The 18,770-nt window shown below is 39.1% G+C and overlaps 1 protein-coding gene across 3 annotated transcripts in view; it reads left to right on the forward strand.

Annotated features, from left to right (window-relative positions):
- LOC148422867 (A disintegrin and metalloproteinase with thrombospondin motifs 20) overlaps positions 1–18,770 on the forward strand; it is a 95,729-nt gene that overhangs the window by 68,230 nt on the left and 8,729 nt on the right. For all 3 annotated transcript variants that reach the window (XM_088416792.1, XM_088416793.1, XM_088416794.1), the window contains exons 26-30: positions 465–734; positions 1,926–2,087; positions 3,173–3,349; positions 15,972–16,139; positions 18,404–18,577. In XM_088416792.1, coding sequence (XP_088272918.1) covers positions 465–734; positions 1,926–2,087; positions 3,173–3,349; positions 15,972–16,139; positions 18,404–18,577 — 951 coding nt within the window. The remainder of the gene's footprint in view (positions 1–464; positions 735–1,925; positions 2,088–3,172; positions 3,350–15,971; positions 16,140–18,403; positions 18,578–18,770) is intronic.

Below are 18,770 nucleotides of genomic sequence, written 5' to 3' on the forward strand. Positions count from 1 at the left end.
AACTGCAGCTAAGCACGTATACGTATACGTGTATATATATGTATATGTATATATGTATACGTATAGATAGATAGATAGATAGATAGATAGATAGATAGATAGATAGATAGATAGATAGATAGATAGATAGATAGATATAGATAGCTAGCTAGATAGCCCTGTAGCTAGCTAGCTACCTAAATAGATAGATAGATAGATAGATAGATAGATAGATAGATAGATAGATAGATAGATAGATAGATAGATAGATAGATATAGATAGCTAGCTAGATAGCCCTGTAGCTAGCTAGCTACCTAAATATAGATAGATAGATAGATAGATAGATGGATAGATGGATAGATAGATAGATAGATAGATAGATAGATAGATAGATAGATAGATAGATAGATAGATAGATAGATAGATAGATAGATAGATAGATAGAAAGAAAGAAAGATATAAATTGGGTCTGTTGTGTTTGCAGTGTTCAGTGACGTGCGGTACCGGAAGGTCCACCCGGCAGGTCCTGTGCTCCAATTACCACTTACCCGTGGACCAGTCCTTCTGCGACCCGGACGAGAGGCCCTCGGCGGAGCAGGAGTGCGCGTCCGCGCCCTGCTCCTCGGTCTACCACCGCCAGCGCATCAACGACCAACCGTACGGATACCCCAAGGACCCGGGGCGCCATCCGGGACACAACGGCTGGAACGTGCCGTCGACGGACAATCAGTGGAGGACGGGACCCTGGGGCGCGGTATGTATCGTCTTTTGCCGTACCCCTGGAGTTTTGTAAGACCCGAACAAGATTTCCAAAAACAAATCTCATTTCATGCTTTTTAAGGCGGTAACAGGGACCCTACTGTTTTTTTTTCACCTAAGAGCAAATTAATTGGAACATGTATTATTATTATTATTATTATTATTATTATTATTATTATTATTATTATTATTAGTATTATTATTATTATTGTTGTTATTATTGTTATTATTATTATTATTATTATGTTATATTTCATAATTCCCCAAAGACGTGTGTAGGACGCATCCTTTATTTTGGTATCAAATTATGATATTTTCTTTACCGTGTATAAGATGCACCGGCAGTTGGCCAAGAATTTCAAAACCGTAGCAAAACAGAATTAATCACATCCTCCTAAACAATAGGTGTCAAAGTCCAATCCTGGAGGGCCGGTATCCTGCAGGTTTTCAACCCTACTCTCCCAAACACACCTGGTTCAAATGATAAGAATCGTTTTCAAGCGCCTGCGGATTAATAAGATAATCATTTAAATCCGGCGCGTTGAGGAGAGAAAACCGCAAAACATGAAGGATACCGGCCCTCGAGGACTGGAGTTCCACACCTTTGTGTTATGTTTCTCATGCGAAATATCATACATAAGTAAAAATGGCATATTAGATCTCTAGAGGGTTCCTGAGTTCAAAAAACACTTTTATTGCGTTTATTATTGCTGTTTTTTGGCTTTTTAATTCATCAGGGAGGTTTTTCTTATTTTTTTCAATACTCCTCTGTGAAATCTCACCTATCATGGCGTTGAGTGAAAACACTTCTGTTTCTTCTCATTGGCTGCCGTCCTCCCTTGTGAGAAGAACCAAATGTGCTTTTCTACCCTTTGGCAGTGGGGGGAGGGGTTGGGGAGGGGGGGGGGGGGGGGGCATCGTAATTGCATGCAAGGGGTGAAGGTCAAGGCTGATTAAAAAAAAAAAAAAAAAAGCGCTCTTTCACATGGGTGGTCAAACATTTGGAATAGTTTAATTCCGAAACGACATACTGTACATGTTTATGCATCAGAGCCACAAAATACTTGGAATCTTCGCCTATGCGGATCATAAACATTTCCTGGCAGTCGAGATGAATATTAATCATCCTTGACGCAACGCCGTACATCTGGATGACTCATTCCCTGGCCGCGCGTGCGTTTGTCAGTGTTCCAGCACCTGCGCGGGGGGCTTCCAAAGGCGAGTGGTGGTGTGCCAGGACGCCGACGGCCGCAGCAACGGCTACTGCGACGAGAGGGTCAAGCCGGCCGAGTCCAAGAGCTGCAACTCGGGGCCCTGCCCGCTCTGGAACTTCGGCGTCTGGGGAGAGGTCAGCTCATTCGCTCTCGTCCGCCCCACGGGTTTGCGTGTGGTTGCGCGATCCGCTCATTCAATCCCAAAGACGTATTTATACGTCCTTACGGAGTCGGGGCATTCAGTCCGGCTACTCCTTCGTAGATTTTTTTTATTTCTTTTTACATCTTATCTTATCTTATATTTGTTATTATATTATATTATATTATATTATATTATATTATATTATATTATATTATATTATATTATATTATATTATATTATATTATATTATATTATATTATATTATATTATATTACATTACATTATATAATAGGCGGCTCGGTGTCGCAGTGAATAGCACGTCCGCCTCACAGTTCAAAGGTCCCGGTTCAAATCCACCTGGCTCCGGCCTTCCTGTGTGGAGTTTGCATGTTCTCCCCGAGCCCGCGTGGATTCTCTCCGGGCACTCCGGCTTCCTCCCACTCCCCAAAAACATGTATGGCAGGTGAATTGGGCAGACTCAATTGTCCTTAGGCGTGATTGGGCGCGTGATTGGTCGTTCGTCTCTGTGTGCACTGCGATTGGCTGGCAACCGGTTCAGGGTGTCCCCCGCCATGCGATTATAACGGTACCATTTGCATACGTATACCTCAAACTGTTAAAATATACATCAATTTTCGACAACTGTTAACTAGTTTTACACAGCGTTTATACAGCTTACAGGTTAGTCTAAAACTGAAAAAAAAAATCAAATTTAATGCAGTTTCACTGTTGTCATGTGCTTGGGATCCAATTAACTTTTCTGTCTTGCTGAGACAAAATGGACACAACAAATAAGCTGGATCTTAGGAGGATCATTTCAAACCTCACGTCGCCCATGGAATGTCTTCACGTACCGTACCTCCAGGGGTACGCGTTACTCCATTAGGGACCCACTGATTCAAGCGACAGATATTTGAACAAAAATGGTGCGGCAACATATGTAGACAGACAATATAGCAGAATACATTTTTTGTCCTCTATAAAGCACATTACTGTCACCGTAATCGTTTTTGATTAAAAACATTTCCCAAAAAGACATTTCAAAGGGAAAATGTTTTTTTTTCGGTCTCCCTCAAGTGCACGCAAAGCTGCGGAGGAGGCAGGCGAACCCGCCTGGTGGTGTGCCAGCGGCCCAGCGGCGAGCGTCTCAACGACTACAACTGCGACATTCTGGACAAACCGCCGGACATGGAGCAGTGCAATCTCCAGCCCTGCGTAGGCTCCGCCTCCTGGCACCGCCGACCATGGAAGCCGGTACGATAGTGTTTCCTTGCCTGACAATTATCATCCTTATCGCTGGCGTGCGTCGGCCCCAAAACCCGGGGCCCCCGCGGGGACATGGTATTGATTAGAAGGGAGAAACAAAAGAGCCAAAACGCGAAAAAAAAAAAAAGTCATAATAATGGTGCTTCTTTTAGGCGTCCATTGCAAACACATGGATCTGATTTTTCACGGTGTTGCGCAATCGCGTTATATCCATGTATCCTGAGTACACAAGTGTATATTTGTGTATAAGAGTTCAAATTATGGCTTTTATCCAACGGCGAGTAAAAACGCTGTTATAGTATTTTTTATATGTATCTTTTTGTACAGGATATTTTTTTTCTTTTCCCAAGTGGCTTATTTTTCATTGATAATTATTTAAAAAAAAAAAAATCCGGTGCTCTCGCTCTGACTTTTTGTATTTTTTTCAAAAGTAAATACAGTCTTGCACGGAGCAAAATATTTCCATTCAGTGTTTACTCGGACGATGGGTGAATGGATTGTATTTTTTTTTTGTTTTATTTCACAATATTTACCAAGGAATATATATATATATATATATATATATATATATATATATATATATATATATATATATATATGAACAGGGGTGTGTAGACTTTTTAAATTGACATTTATCTCATGGTTTGCTGATCAAATATATGGATAAAATGATCATTAAAAGTTAAACATTTGGACGTTAATTTGAAGAACATAATCATAATATTAACTTCAATCAAGTATCATTTTTATGTAACATTTGTACTTTTTTTTTTAAGGGAGTCGACTAAATACACACAATTACCTCTTCACTCTTATTTGTCGTTCTTTTTATCTGTGTGACTTATTTTGGCTAGTGGAATTTTGTTTTTGTTTTGTATTTCGGAATGCTTTTTTTTTCCTCACGCATAAAAGAATATTTATTTGATGACAGTATTGAAGACCAAAAGAATCGGAGTCATTTTGAAGGCGATCTAGAGTACTTCCTTTTTTTTAGAAAGGGGTGTTTGCGCCGTTGTGGGTTGGTGTTTGATCCGATAAAAATGTTAATTTAATCTCTTATCAAGCATGATTTCTTTTATTATTATTATTAAAAAGGCCTGTGCTGATATTCATCAAAATGGCAATAATCGAACAACCCGATAATCGGTCACTCCCTAGCTCCTTATCAAAATTTTTAGTGATCTATTGTCAGTCATCAATTTTTAATTTTTTTTATTTTTAAAGGCCTATGCCGATATTCTTTAAAATGCCAAATATCGGCCAGCTCGATAATCGGTCTGTCCTTCGCGCTGTATCAAAATATTTTCTGGTCTAATGTCAGATATCAGATTGTTTTTGAAAAGGCCAAAAATGATATTCATCAAATTGCCAAATATCGGCGCCAATAACGAGCGACAATCGATGATCGGTCCTTTACTTGTACCTTATCGAAAATGTTAAATTGATCGATTATCAGCAGACTTAAGGCGGTATCACAATATTCTTTAAAATGCCAAATATCGGCCAGCTCGATAATCGGTCTATCCTTCGCGCTGTATCAAAATATTTTCTGGTCTAATGTCAGATATCAGATTGCTTTTGAAAAGGCCAAAAATGATATTCATCAAATTGCCAAATATCGGCGCCAATAACGACCGACAATCGATGATCGGTCCTTTAATTGTACCTTATCGAAAATGTTAAATTGATCGATTATCATCAGACTTAAGGCGGTATCACAATATTCTTTAAAATGCAAAATATCGGCCAGCTCGATAATCGGTCTGTCCTTCGCGCTGTATCAAAATATTTACTGGTCTAATGTCAGATATCAGATTGTTTTTGAAAAGGCCACAAATTATATTCATCAAATTGCCAAATATCGGCGCCAATAACGACCGACAATCGATGATCGGTCTTTTACTTGTACCTCATCGAAAATGTTAAAGTGATCGATTATCAGCAGACTTAAGGCAGTATCACAATGCCAATAATCGATCCCACCGATAATCGGTAAATTCTTAGTGTATTATCAAAATGTTTCGTGATCTATTATCAGAAATGCCAGATATTGCGCCTTTTTTTTTAATTTGAATTTCAAACTAATCTATTATCAGCCACCAGATAAAACAAACAAACAAAACAGTAAAATGCCAAATATCGGTGCCAGTAATCGGCCCAGAGTAGACAGTCTATCCCTTGTCCGTCATCAAAACTTTTATTCAGATTTTTCCACAAAGTCCTAAGCCAATATTTATCAAAATGCCAAATATCTGCGCCAATAATCGTCCGCCAATGATTTTTTTCTTAAAAATTACGATTTTTTTATCGAAATACCAAGAATGGACTCCAATGATCGGCCCGATTGATAATCGGTTTCTCCGTAGTTCCTTCTTAAAATTTCTAGTGACTTATTGCCAACCGTCAGATTTTATTCTTTTAAAAGTCATCGTTGGCGCTAATCGGTCTGGTTTTCGGGCAATCGGTCAATCGGTTCTTTCCCTAGCGTCTTATCATTTCTGGATTTTTTTTTTGGACAAGTTAACTTTCGGGACTTTCGGGGCCCGCCAGTAAAAAAGTAAACGTCTCGCGCTAAAACAGAAATGCTTTTCTAGCTTGTGTCATTTGTGTGTGCGTGCTTTTATTTACGTCCCCATAAAAGCGCAGCGGGACCCCGTCGCTGTGACATTTACAGGAAACAAACGGGCAGCCGTCATAAAAGCCCGGCGGCGCTTAATACCGATTGACGTCTCGCAGACGCAAAGAGACAAACGGCTCCTAGAACTGCAGCGGAATTTTTTTTTTTGCATGTTTTGCTTGATTGTTACAAGATGCTATTTATTTCAGAGGACTCCACGCACAAAAAAAAAACGTAAACAAAAAAATATGGGAGTCAGCTCCTTCCCCATTTGTCAAGTTGATTAAAGAATCCAAAACGTGACGCTTGTGTTGTTTCTCCATGAATGCAAAATTTTGCACACGCTCAACCCATTCAGTCCCAAAGATGGATATTTACGTATCAGTCAAGAGTCTAAGCTTATTTATGTTCTTATTATGATCTTTTTATTGTTTATTTTTGAAATATTTATTGTATATATCTAATAGTTCTTTATTAAATCAAAAATCATTTCTTTTTGTAATTATTTATCATATTTATTAGTGATTATTTATTCATTAAAATGTATGTATGTACAGTATATATTTTTTAATGTATTTACTTATTTAATTTATAATACATAGAGATCATTTTTAATACTTATTTCTACAATAATAATATTATCTTTTTATTGTTTATTTACTATATTATTATATTTATTTAGTTTTTTATATGTATTCTACTTATATATTATTTGTTATTGTTTATTTGTTTATTAATTTTTTTTATTAATTTTTTATGTAAAAAAATTGGTTTTTATTTTTTAATATTTTAATTTATTTAATTTTAATTTTTTATTTTTTTTATTCATGTGTTCTTTTTATTCTCTGTTTATAAATATTTATTTTATGATTTTTATTTCATTCACTTTTCAAGTTTTAGGGTAAAGGGAGGGTCTTAAAATGACCGGTACAAGAAGCGTTAAAGAACGCTTTAATATTCTAAGTAAAAAGGCAACATACGGCCAAAAGACCGCTAAAAGTTTTTTTTAATACACACAGTTTATTATGCAGCTACAAATATATGCACAAAATCTCATTACAACACTTAAGAGTTAAGAGTTAGCTAACAATAAATTGATTAGCTTAGCGATCACCCCACAAAAACACAACGGAATCAGCCTTATAAATATTATTTATAATACTTCCAAATAAATTCATCAAACTTTATTTATAAAGCGCTATTGGCATGACAATATATTCCTGAGGGACAGCCTTTCCATTTTTGTCCTTGAAACATCATTGTTTAGCTCCACTGAATCAAAAGATGTTGACAAAATACTCTTGTCCACTACCGTGGACACAAATGAACAGGTTGGCCCTCAGGGGAATATAACAATCTGCTTAGTTTTGCACAGTGTCAGCTGTGTTATGCAATTCGTATTCATTAAATGTCATTTTATTACGTTCATGAATGGTATTAAAAAAGTATATATTTTAATGTTTACGTTTTACTCACTGTAATGCTATTAATGAGGATTTTTCAGTCATGTAAATCATTAATCATCAAATCAAATATTTGATTATTAGTATTGATTTTAATAGATATTTATTACATTGTAGCATATAATAATAATTTATAGTTTGTATTATTTTGAATATTTTGATAAAAATCAATTTCGCACTTAAATATTGTCGCTGCTTCAGGTTGACGATTTTTACTAAATATACGCATTGGAACACAATCATTTACATTAAAAAAAAAATTGAAAGCTTGAACTCATTAACTGCTAGCCCAGTAAAAATAGATCTTTAACGTGTTTAACCGTCAATGGCAGCCAATGATTTAAAGTTTTCATTTTTTTTTTTTTAATAATGCATTTTTATTCTTCGATAAATATCAGTAAAAATGAGGTGGAATAATGAACTCATTCACTGCTGGCTTAGTAAAATCGCATCTTTGACGTCTAATGCCGTCAATGGCAGTCAAGTTGCAAATCAGCATAAGATAGCACATTGCTATCGTATATTTTCTGTAAAGTTTTGTAGCGATCAAGAAGATAACCGATGATCCAAATGTGTACAAATGAAAATCAAAAGTTATTAAACACATATTATTACTGCATATTGTGTAATAACTTAAACTAATAATTCAATATTTGATTATTGGTACTGATTTTATTAGATATTAATTTCACATTTAAAGTGATGTAATTAATATAAACCATACATCTATTATCAAGTATTACATTATTATATTATTTTGTATTATCATCAAATATTTGGTTAAACATTGATTTCGCAGGTAAAAATTGTTGCTGCTTTAGACTGACGGCTTTTGACTAGATATATACTTATGAACACAATATTTATTTTAAAAAATTGACTTCTAGTCCAGTAAAAATGAATTAACGTGTATAATCGTCAGTGGCAGTGATCGAGTTCATTTTTCTTCCATGAAAATGGCAGATTTTTTTTTTTTTTTTTTACAGCATAACATGCAACTTTCTTCTTCCATGAATATCAGTAATTATGAGGTATTCATTGCTATCTAAGGAAAAACGCAACTTTGACGTCTATAGCTGTCAATGGCAGTGAATGTGCAAATGTATCGCAATATAATAATTTATGTATCGGTTTGGAGAGATCAAAAGGCCAACCAATCATCCAAATGTATACAAATGAAAACTCAGTCAACCCAATAAAGCAGCTGTCCTCCAATTCATTTGTGTCCACTTTTGTGGACATTTGCTTTTAGTCTCTATTTTTTAACGCATCAGAGCTTCCCTACTAAATCCTAGTGTCCTCAGTAGAGGACATCCTGGCCTTTCTATTCATGTCTAATATTTGGGCGGGACGCAAATAACTTTGTTGTCTTCCTGAGACAAAAATGGACACAACAGTGGACACAAATGAATGCACGCATTTGTCAGTCATTTTTCCATCACTCGGAGACTTTTCTTCTTTTTTTTCTTCCCCCGGTCATCGCACGTAGAATTTCATCCGTTCAATGAAAAGACACAAGACAATCGGTAAATTTATTGCGCGGGCTGCAAAATAAACGTAAAAAAAGGTAACAAAAATGCGGCGAATGTGAATCAATCGGGCGCGCGTGTGGTTTCCACGTGGGATCAATTGGCCAGGAAAAGATCCATTTCAGGCTCGCTAGCTTGTAATGAAAACATAGCGTTTCCTGGTGGGCCTCCTTCCCATGGACGGACCAACGTCGGGTGACGGTCAACTCACCCCAAATGAAATCCACATGCTTGACATTTTTGACTTGAACCTGTGGGTAGAGTGTAACTCACAAACTACCTTACGGGGACCGCTGCCCATGACATCACCGGGCTCATGTTTCCTTCTCGTCCCAACCGTTTTCTCGTTTCATTTCAATCCCCCGGGAAAATTGATTAATTCAGGTGCAGATACAATGAAAAAAAAATTCCAGAAAGGTGGAGGTACACCCAGCAAGCGTTCATAGGAATGGAAAGTCCATTACGAAAATTTGTGGTTTTTTTCCAATACTTTCAGTACCTAAAGTAAACAATTACTTTAGTACCTAATTCACTATCCAAACACTTGAAAAAATTACATAAATACATATATAAGTTTGTGGAATTGAATACCTTGACTTAAGAACGTAAAAATACGTCTTTGGGATTGAATGGGTTAAATATCATCAGTTTACCTACATTTGCAAAATGAAATTTTTAAAAAATTGGAAGAAAAGTTAACTTCAGGTATTAAAAGTACTAGTGAAATTGTATAGTGTACTAAATAATAGTCATAAATTACTTTAGGTCTTCGAATACTAAAGTAATCAGTGCGATTAATTAAGTAGCTAAAATATGGGTGATCAATTACTTTAATTTGGAAAATAATTGATTACTTAACTACCGATAGAATCTGGAAAAAGGAAAAGACTTTTACAAAAAAAGTACAAATATATCTTTGGGATTGAATGAGTTGAATATACGTTTGCAAAGTAAAAAAAAATCCTGGTCCGATAACATTTATTATTTTTTTTTAAAAAAAAGGATTTTGACAGGACAAAATATGTATGGTGACGCCCGTTGATGGACGTAATTTTGCCGTCGTAGTACGATGTTCTGAGCTATACAGTACGCTGAAAATCAAAGTGTGGTACATACCTTGGTTTTCAGGGGGTGGTTGGGGGGGATACTATCTTTTTTGTAGTCAGGAATTAACAAAATATGGTTGCTGCAATGATACAAATGATTTCTTTCGTTTCACACTGTTCTTCAGCTTTTGTGTGACGCTTTTTGAAATGACTTAATGATGATGAACGAGTTACTTTGATGTACTGCTGAAAGCGGTTTGCTAGCCAGCGGCTCAGATGTTTCATATTTGTTTGCCAGAGGAGACCTTACGCTTGATCATGAGGTTAAAAAACCTTCAGCGTGGTAACGCTGTACCCAAAAATTTAACTACCAATACCAGGCTAGTGAAAAATCCTCAGACACCCGGTGATTATAAACATTGTTATACGTAAAACTGAAGAATTTCATCCAGTGGTCGGCCAAAAAATCGGAAAAGGAAAAATCCCTGGACACCCAGGGGTTATAAACGGTGTTATACGTAAAACTGAAGAATTTCATCCAGTGGTCGGCCGAAAAATCTGTAAAGGGAAAATCCATGGACACCCAGCGGGGATTAACGGAGTATTACGTAAAACTGAAGAATTTCATCCAGTGGTCGGCTGAAAAATCTGTAAGGGAAAAATCCTCGGATACCCATGGGTTATAAACGGAGTTATACGTAAAATTGAAGAATTTCATCCAATGGTCGGCCGAAAAATCTGTAAATGAAAAATTCCCGGACACTCCGGGGTTATAAACGGAGCTTTACGTAAAACTGAAGAATTTCATCCAGTGGTCGGCCGAAAAATCTGTAAATGAAAAATTCACGGACACTCGGGGGTTATAAACGGAGCTTTACGTAAAACTGAAGAATTTCATCCAGTGGTCGGTCGAAAAATCTGTAAATGAAAAATTCATGGACACTCAGGGGTTATAAACGAAGCTTTACGTAAAACTGAAGAATTTCATCCAGTGGTCGGCTGAAAAATCTGTAAATGAAAAATTCACGGACACTCAGGGGTTATAAACGGATGTTTACGTAAAACTGAAGAATTTCATCCAGTGGTCGATCGAAAAATCTGTAAATGAAAAATTCATGGACACTCAGGGGTTATAAACGGAGCTTTACGTAAAACTGAAGAATTTCATCCAGTGGTCGGCCGAAAAATCCGTAAATGAAAAATTCACGGACACTCAGGGGTTATAAATGGAGGTTTACGTAAAACTGAAGAATTTCATCCGGATGAAAAATCTGTAAATGAAAAATTCCCGGACACTCAGGGGTTATAAACGGAGGTTTACGTAAAACTGAAGAATTTCATCCGGACGAAAAATCTGTAAATTAAAAATTCCCGGACACTCGGGGGTTATAAACGGAGGTTTACGTAAAATTGAAGAATTTCATCCAGTGGTCGGCGAAAAATCTGTAACGAAAGACAGTTTGAATAGTCAAACCCGGAAAAAAACATAAATCCCAGTCAAACAAGCGTCAAAACACATTTTCCCGCTTTCGTTGGCGTCCGCGTTTTGAGCTCGATGTTTTGAAGGATTTCTAAGAACCGAGTGGAAACACAGCTGGCCAACATTTAGCGGGAAGAGGAAGTTGAGCTTTTTGTCGACGTCAAAGGTCAACCACTTTGTGACGTTTCTGTCAAACTCTTCGGATACGCCGGACGTACGCTGTTTGCGCAAGGATCATTCATTCACGTCTGCGTTTCGCCGCCTTAAGGGTAGGGCGGCGGACTGAATGTTTAGTCCGGAACGCCTCTGTTTTGGCGTTTCTTTGACTTATGGCAGCTTGGTATATGTCTTGGGAGCGCTGTTGACGTGAAAAGGAAACATCGCGTGAAATTCTACTTATACGTCGTAGTGGAAAACGCAGAACGTTCCCAACGCCTTACCCTTAACTCTACCCCTCACCCGAGCGAAACGTGACGGTCACATCTGAAAGTCATCAAGCGGTTTGCGGAGCTCCATACCAAGTCCAACCATGTCAGGATTTCACGCTACTTTTCTTGAAACATCTGGCCGGATAACAACAGATCAATGCCTCTTGACATTCCTGCGACAACATTCTTACCAGCTGCTCCCCCACCCCGAGTTGTTTTGACTTGCTGAGAAAACGTGATCGGGATGTTCTGTGACTCTTTATCGTCCTCCCTGACGGCTTTCGTCTTCATCAGGCCCAGGCGTGCTCTTACTGGTAGAAAAAAAACAACAAAAAAAACCATACGGGGCTTGTTGGAATTGCCATCGGCCTTTTGGTGTTTCTCAACCGTTTTTCAATGAAAATTTCTTCCTCCGCAAAGTACGTCCTAAGTAGCATCGTTGAATGTTACCGTGAAACTGATTTAAAAAACAAAAAAAAAACAATACATTTAATAGATTAACACAAAATAGGCAAGCAAACAATAGAATTTAAATGTGGGAACAAAAGGAAACAAGGGGGACAAAGGGTACGATAAGGGAACAAAATACGATAGCATAATACGAAACATTCCGTGCAAATAATACGGAATTTTACGACATTAACCCCTTCCTGAATTGGCCTTGATGTCAATTAGACTCTGATTAGATTTTCAATAATATACCTCCTGTAAAAATGTTTGTTTCGAGCAAGTACACATGGGTTACGGTGTCCCGGAGTTCTATTTTTTTTCACGTTACAAAGTGCAAAGTTTTTTCGTTCTCTTTACTGCATTTTTCCCGCTTTACGACATCAATAACAATTACAAAATTCAAATATGGTGGTCAGTGTGCGTGCATGACTCTGCGAGTCTCACCATGCTCATACATCACTACATGTGTCACTGCATATGTCACGAGGATACTCTTCTGCTATTGGTCGGCGTCACGGCGAAAAGATTTGATTTTGTGCGAGTGCTTACAATATCCTATTTAGTATGCATTTTAGTGCGTATTTCAAACTTCAATTGGTTAGCCATCGGTCCCAAAATTGGCGCGCGTCGTTAGCCTCGCTAGGAAACGTAACTAGCTCAAGTCGCGTCATTCCAAAGCTAAATAAAATGTCATTTTCCCGTTATATATTTTACATTTATGATGTGATTTAGTCATATACATATATATTATATATAAGTAGTAGTTAAGTCTGCTATTTTGTCACAAATTTTTCATATGAATATAAAATTTTGATGTTTTTACCTGGGGTTTCCAAGCATTAGCTAATTAGCATAGGTTTAGGGATGGATTCATTTCATATGGCGGAGGATGTACATGATCTTATCTTATGTTATCTTGTCTTATCTTATCTTATATTTTATGTCTCCCATGTGTATGGTTTCTTATTGGCTTACCTGGTGGCAGAAGACGAGTGGGCGGGGTCTTCTTGAGGTTGCCAGTTATCTCTCCAAAATAAAGAAGAAAAAACAAACAGAAAAAAAATACTCGGTGTCGGACTGTTGATCGATTCTCCGCGCGTCTTGTTTGAAACGAAGTGTGTCTGGTTTAGCATTTAATGAAGTGATTTCCTGGCCAATTGTGAAACTGTCAAATGTGGATCTACTTATAGCGAATAATTCCGAGCTTCTCGCTGCGTTATTTAGCTGTTTGCCTCGGCGGCGTTTCTGATTCCACTTCAACCCCCCCCCCCCCCCCCCCCCCCCCCCCCCCCCCACGGATTACAACAGATTAAAAGCAGCTAATCGCGTGAAATAAACCTACTTGAAACATAGGAGTGCAAAAAAAATGTCTCAGGAGTTTTCTCATACACTCCAAGCAAAATCTAAGACTCATTTTCAGTTCCATTCCGTTTCCTACATTATCGCGTCAATAGCGGCAATTTTGAGACGGTGCCTTACCTGAGTGTGCTCCCCAAAGGTCAGCTGTTAATTTTGTGTCTTTTCCCTGATTTTTGTCTGAGAGGTTTGAAGCACCGCTGCGGTCCACTACACTTGGCTGCGCCGCGTTGTGCTGTGCCAGCTAACTGTGATGCTCTAATGGTTGACATACGATGCGAGGGAGGAGCACATATAGCCCGCAGTATCACCACACACACACACACACGCACACACACACTTCTCCACCTCCCACCATTAAAATGCAGATAAACTTCAGGCAAAGCAAGCCCGTATGGCTGCGATTTTCTTTCTTCCGTCCCTCTTTTACGGCACCGAGGAGGGGCCTGCTCTTCTTTTGACCCCCCCCCCCACCTAAAAAAAAAAAAAAAGCAGTTATGTGGCAGTGGAAGTTATCTTTTTGTGTACGTGTCCGCCAGCTTTGATGTTGTGCGTCAGCTGAGGCCGCCCTGTGTTTAAAATGCCTGAGTAATTATAATGTGCGTGATGCACCACAATGCACTCGCGGGATGTTTGGAAGCCAAACCAGAGATGCCCCAAAAAAGTACTCACACTATTTACTTGAGGATGGTTATAGATAAGTCAGATTTCAAAAATAGACTCGGGTAAAAAAGGAACCAAAAACCATTGTCATAAAGTCTTAAATTATATTCGTTATGGTCTTTTACTCATTCAGTCCCAAAGACGTATTTATACGTTTTTTTGTTGTTGTTGTTATAAAATCCAGACAAGTAATACCTATTTACTTATTTTATAAATACTAGATAAACAAGTGGGGTCTGAAATTATTATTATTTTTTCAAATATTAGTCAAGGGGAATCTGAAAGTGAAATCAATTAATGCGGAAAAAATGTAAAAAAAAATTACCTTGATGAAAACTGCAGTGACCCTTAAATATGCTTGTTTAACTCATTCAATCCCATTGACGTAGTTATACGTTTTTATAGAGTCCGTACATTCAATCCCAAATATATATATATATATATATATATATATATATATATATATATATATATATATATATATATATATATATATATATATATATACATATATATATTAATATTAGAGTAAAGGGGATCCGAAAGTGAACAAAATTAATGCGGAAAAAAGGTCCTAAATATAGCTTGTTAAAAACTGCAGTGACCGTTTAGTAGTCGGTCGTTTAACTCATTCAATCCCAACGATGTAGTTATACGTTTTTATAGAGTCCAAAAATGTAATCCCATGTACTTTTTTTTCTTTTCAAATATTATGATAAAAGAGTGTCTCAAATTGAAATTCAAAAGTCATCAGTTTGGCTTGTTGAAACTCGCAGAGCTCGTAAGGATAAAAACCAAGGAAATCAAGCCAGAATTATCTGAAATAAGGCAACGGATCGGGGTCAACTCCCCACGACCCCGAAAAGCGATTTAGAGGATGGACGACAAAGGAGCGATCGCGCGGTTCCGAGTTCTCGGTCTTCCATGAGCTCTCTTGTCTTGTATTGAATGTTACGCAACATTCTGAGATCATCATTAGGGGACAATGCAAGATTATGCGGATGATCTGGACTGGAAAATACACTCCCAATAAAATCTCTTGAACCCTATTTGTAAAGGGGCACCCCGCTCAGTCGTTGAGCGAAAAATAGCCCACACCCTAATTGCTGTCTGGCCTCACGGGGGAGGGGGGCGACCCAAGGCTCGTCGGCCATCTCTGGCCCGTTTCAGGGCTTTCATCGGCGCGTCTGCGTTCTAGCTGCTTTTGTTGGTCACTCTCGCCTTCCTGCGGTTCTTCGGGGTTTCCTATTGGTACCAGATGAACGTCTGGCCGTATGTCCGCGTTCGGCCGGTCGGTTTACAGGAGCTCCCGCGACTCATTGGTTTGGGTTAGGGTTAGGGTTAGGGTTAGGGTTAGGGTGCGATTCTTCCATTTTGGCCTGTTTTGCCGAGATGATGTGTTTGCGGCACGCTAGTTTGGCCGTGAAATTCGGCAAGGAAGCCCTGGCGACCGTACCTAGCTTAAAGATCTGTATCTGACCGTTTGTCTTTTGGACTGATTGAGGACTATGTGGACTATATTGGCGCGCGTGTCTCTTACTGATTAATTTCACTGATTTCGCTGATTTTTCGCTTTAGTGTTCGGTGACTTGTGGGCGAGGCGTCAAGCAACGGGAGATCGCCTGCGTTGACCAGAACCAAACCAAAATAGAAGAGGGCCGCTGCGGCCCCCTTCCTCGGCCCCGGACCGAGAAGGCCTGTCGGGCCCGCGGGTGCCCCACGTGGAAAACTGACAGATGGAGCCAGGTATGCAAAATAATCAATTTTTATACTTCGGGTAATTAGCCACACCGAGTTAGAAGGCACGACAAAAAATATATACCAGAAAATTACCGTTTTTCATAAGCCACAGTTTGTAATATCGCATTCAAAGCACCAACAAATTTTCAGCATAATACGAGACACTTGGATTGTTAAAATACTGCACCAACACAACAGTAGCACGCATGATGGTTGGTATTGTAATGGAGTGTGCCCCCTAGTGGCGAGTAGAGCAGTTCAAACTCAAAAACAATACTTCAATAGCATCTTCTTCCATCTCCCTTTGTTTACTGGGATATTGCCCCGTGACGACTAGTATTAAAAATAATTGCAGATACGCCAAACTAGAAAATAATCCGCAGGGTTCAAAGCATGGAAAAAAGTAGAGGCGTATAGTCACAGATTTACGGTAATATTTTTTTGTGCGTCGGATATATCACAAGTCACGGAGTGTTTTATCTCTCTTTGTTTACCAAGAGATTGCCCCCTGGTGGCGAGTAAAAAAAGACTGCAGAAGCTCCACACCGGGCTATCGGCAACAAGGTTCAAAGTGTGAGAAATAAGTAGCGCCTTATAGGCAGAAATTTACAGTAATGTCTTTTTGTGAGTTCTAATTGATGACAACTCACATTGCTTCTAGTCCCTATTTGTCTATCAGCTGCAGGGTTCAAAGCACGAGAAAAAAGTTGCAGCTAATAGTTTTAATCACATACCACAGAGCAGATTGAACAAGATTTCTATGCGACGGGCGTTATCTTGCAAGAACAAGTACGGCGTGCGATAGACAGAGTGCATACACGACCATTTTTTTCTCCACCTCATCAGCCACACTTTAAAGTCTCCACTAAAGACCCCCCCCCCCCCCCCCCCCCCCCCCCCCCTTCGACTGAAATAACTAAAATCCCCAAAGATCCATTTACGCCTTGGACTCCCCACTCTTTGTGGGTCCCCTCCTCCTTTGTGTTCTTTAGTTCTGGAAGCAATCATCTTCCTCTTAAAAGCACCAGCGGGCATGAAATGGTAAACACGCAGCCGTGTTCTACATCTTCATCTGCACGCTTGTGACACCTTTTGAAACGTGTGCACCAACTGGAGGCCGGCCTCTGGCTGACCTCACATTATAACGCTGGCATGATGATCCTTCAAGCGTGTTTACTGGATTTGTTGGACTTAGCCAAAAGGCCGTTTTTCATTTTCCGTTCCCCGTAGTATTTCGTATCAGGGGAATAATAACAATATTCCTCCGTGGACCCGTTTCAGTGTTATTATTAACGGCGCATAACTGGGCTTTGACATTAAGAGCTCATTGTAAGTGAACAAAACGTGTTGGCTCACTATTTGGCAGCTTCAGTCTATTCATGCTATTTTATAGCCAGCTAGGAACCATTTGTGGTCAACTTGGAGGCTTTGTACGTCACGATGTGGCAGTGGAAGCATGTGAATTTTTGGATAAACGCGTTGCAGGCGATGCGGCGTGGTGACGTGGTTGCCGCGGTGACGCGGAATGCACCTGTATGTCCCTTAGGTAGGGCTTACTTGAGTTTGGACTCAACACGACAGTTTTTTTGTTTTCCTTTGACTTGACTCGTACTCTTCGTTATTTGACTCGGACTCTTGGGTATTTGACTCGGATGCTTCATTATTTGACTCTTCGATATTTGACTCAGACTCTTCAGTATTTGACTCAGACTCTAGGGTATTTGACCCAGACTCTTCGGTATTTGACTCAGACTCTTCAATATTTGACTCAGACTCTTCAGTATTTGACTCAGACTCTTGGGTATTTGACCCAGACTCTAGGGTATTTGACCCAGACTCTTCGGTATTTGACTCAGACTCTTCGATATTTGACTCAGACTCTTCAGTATTTGACTCAAACCCTAGGGTATTTGACCCAGACTCTTCGGTATTTGACTCAGACGCTTCGGTATTTGACTCAGACTCTGCAGTATTTCACTCAAACTCTTTAGTATTTGACTCCGACTCTTCGGTATTTGAGTCCGAGTCTTTGGTTTTCTGCTCGGACTTGTGTCAAATTCCGCCGTTGGATTTGCAGTCGTTTTATCGACTCGACCGAGTCCAACCATGGTTTTAATTCCTGAAATTTAACGTCCTTCAAAATAAGTTTGAAATAAAGTTTTCAACTGTTCAAAATAGCCTTCTGATTAGTTAACTTGACAACTTGCATGGTCCTACTTTGTGAACCTGGCACAAAGCTCTTTTTTTTTGCTGTGTGTTTATTTCGCCAGTGCTCGGTCACATGCGGCGTGGGACTCCAGAGCCGAGGCGTTTACTGCAAACTGAAAGGCAGCGGAAAGGTCAGAGAAGATCTATGTGACGCTCCATCACGGCCGGCCGTTATCCAGCGCTGCCAAGCTGCAGAATGCACCCCTTACACTTGGCTCGCCTCTCCGTGGAAAGAAGTGAGTAGGAAGCTTTTTGTTCCTTGCTTTTTGGCTGCTTTCCACAGCGTTGTAGGTCACGGGTGTCAAACATAAGGCCTGGGGGCCAGATCTGGGCCGGCGCGGTTGCTGAAATCTGTACCGTGGGCATTTCTAGTCCGTTTTTTGGGGATGTTCAACTGCCTCTAAGATTTTTTTTTTTTTATATATGTTT

This window comes from Hippichthys cyanospilos, chromosome 6 (genome assembly GCF_059441005.1).
Source record: "Hippichthys cyanospilos isolate Australia breed blue-spotted pipefish chromosome 6, RoL_Hcya_1.0, whole genome shotgun sequence".
Lineage (NCBI taxonomy): Eukaryota > Metazoa > Chordata > Actinopteri > Syngnathiformes > Syngnathidae > Hippichthys > Hippichthys cyanospilos.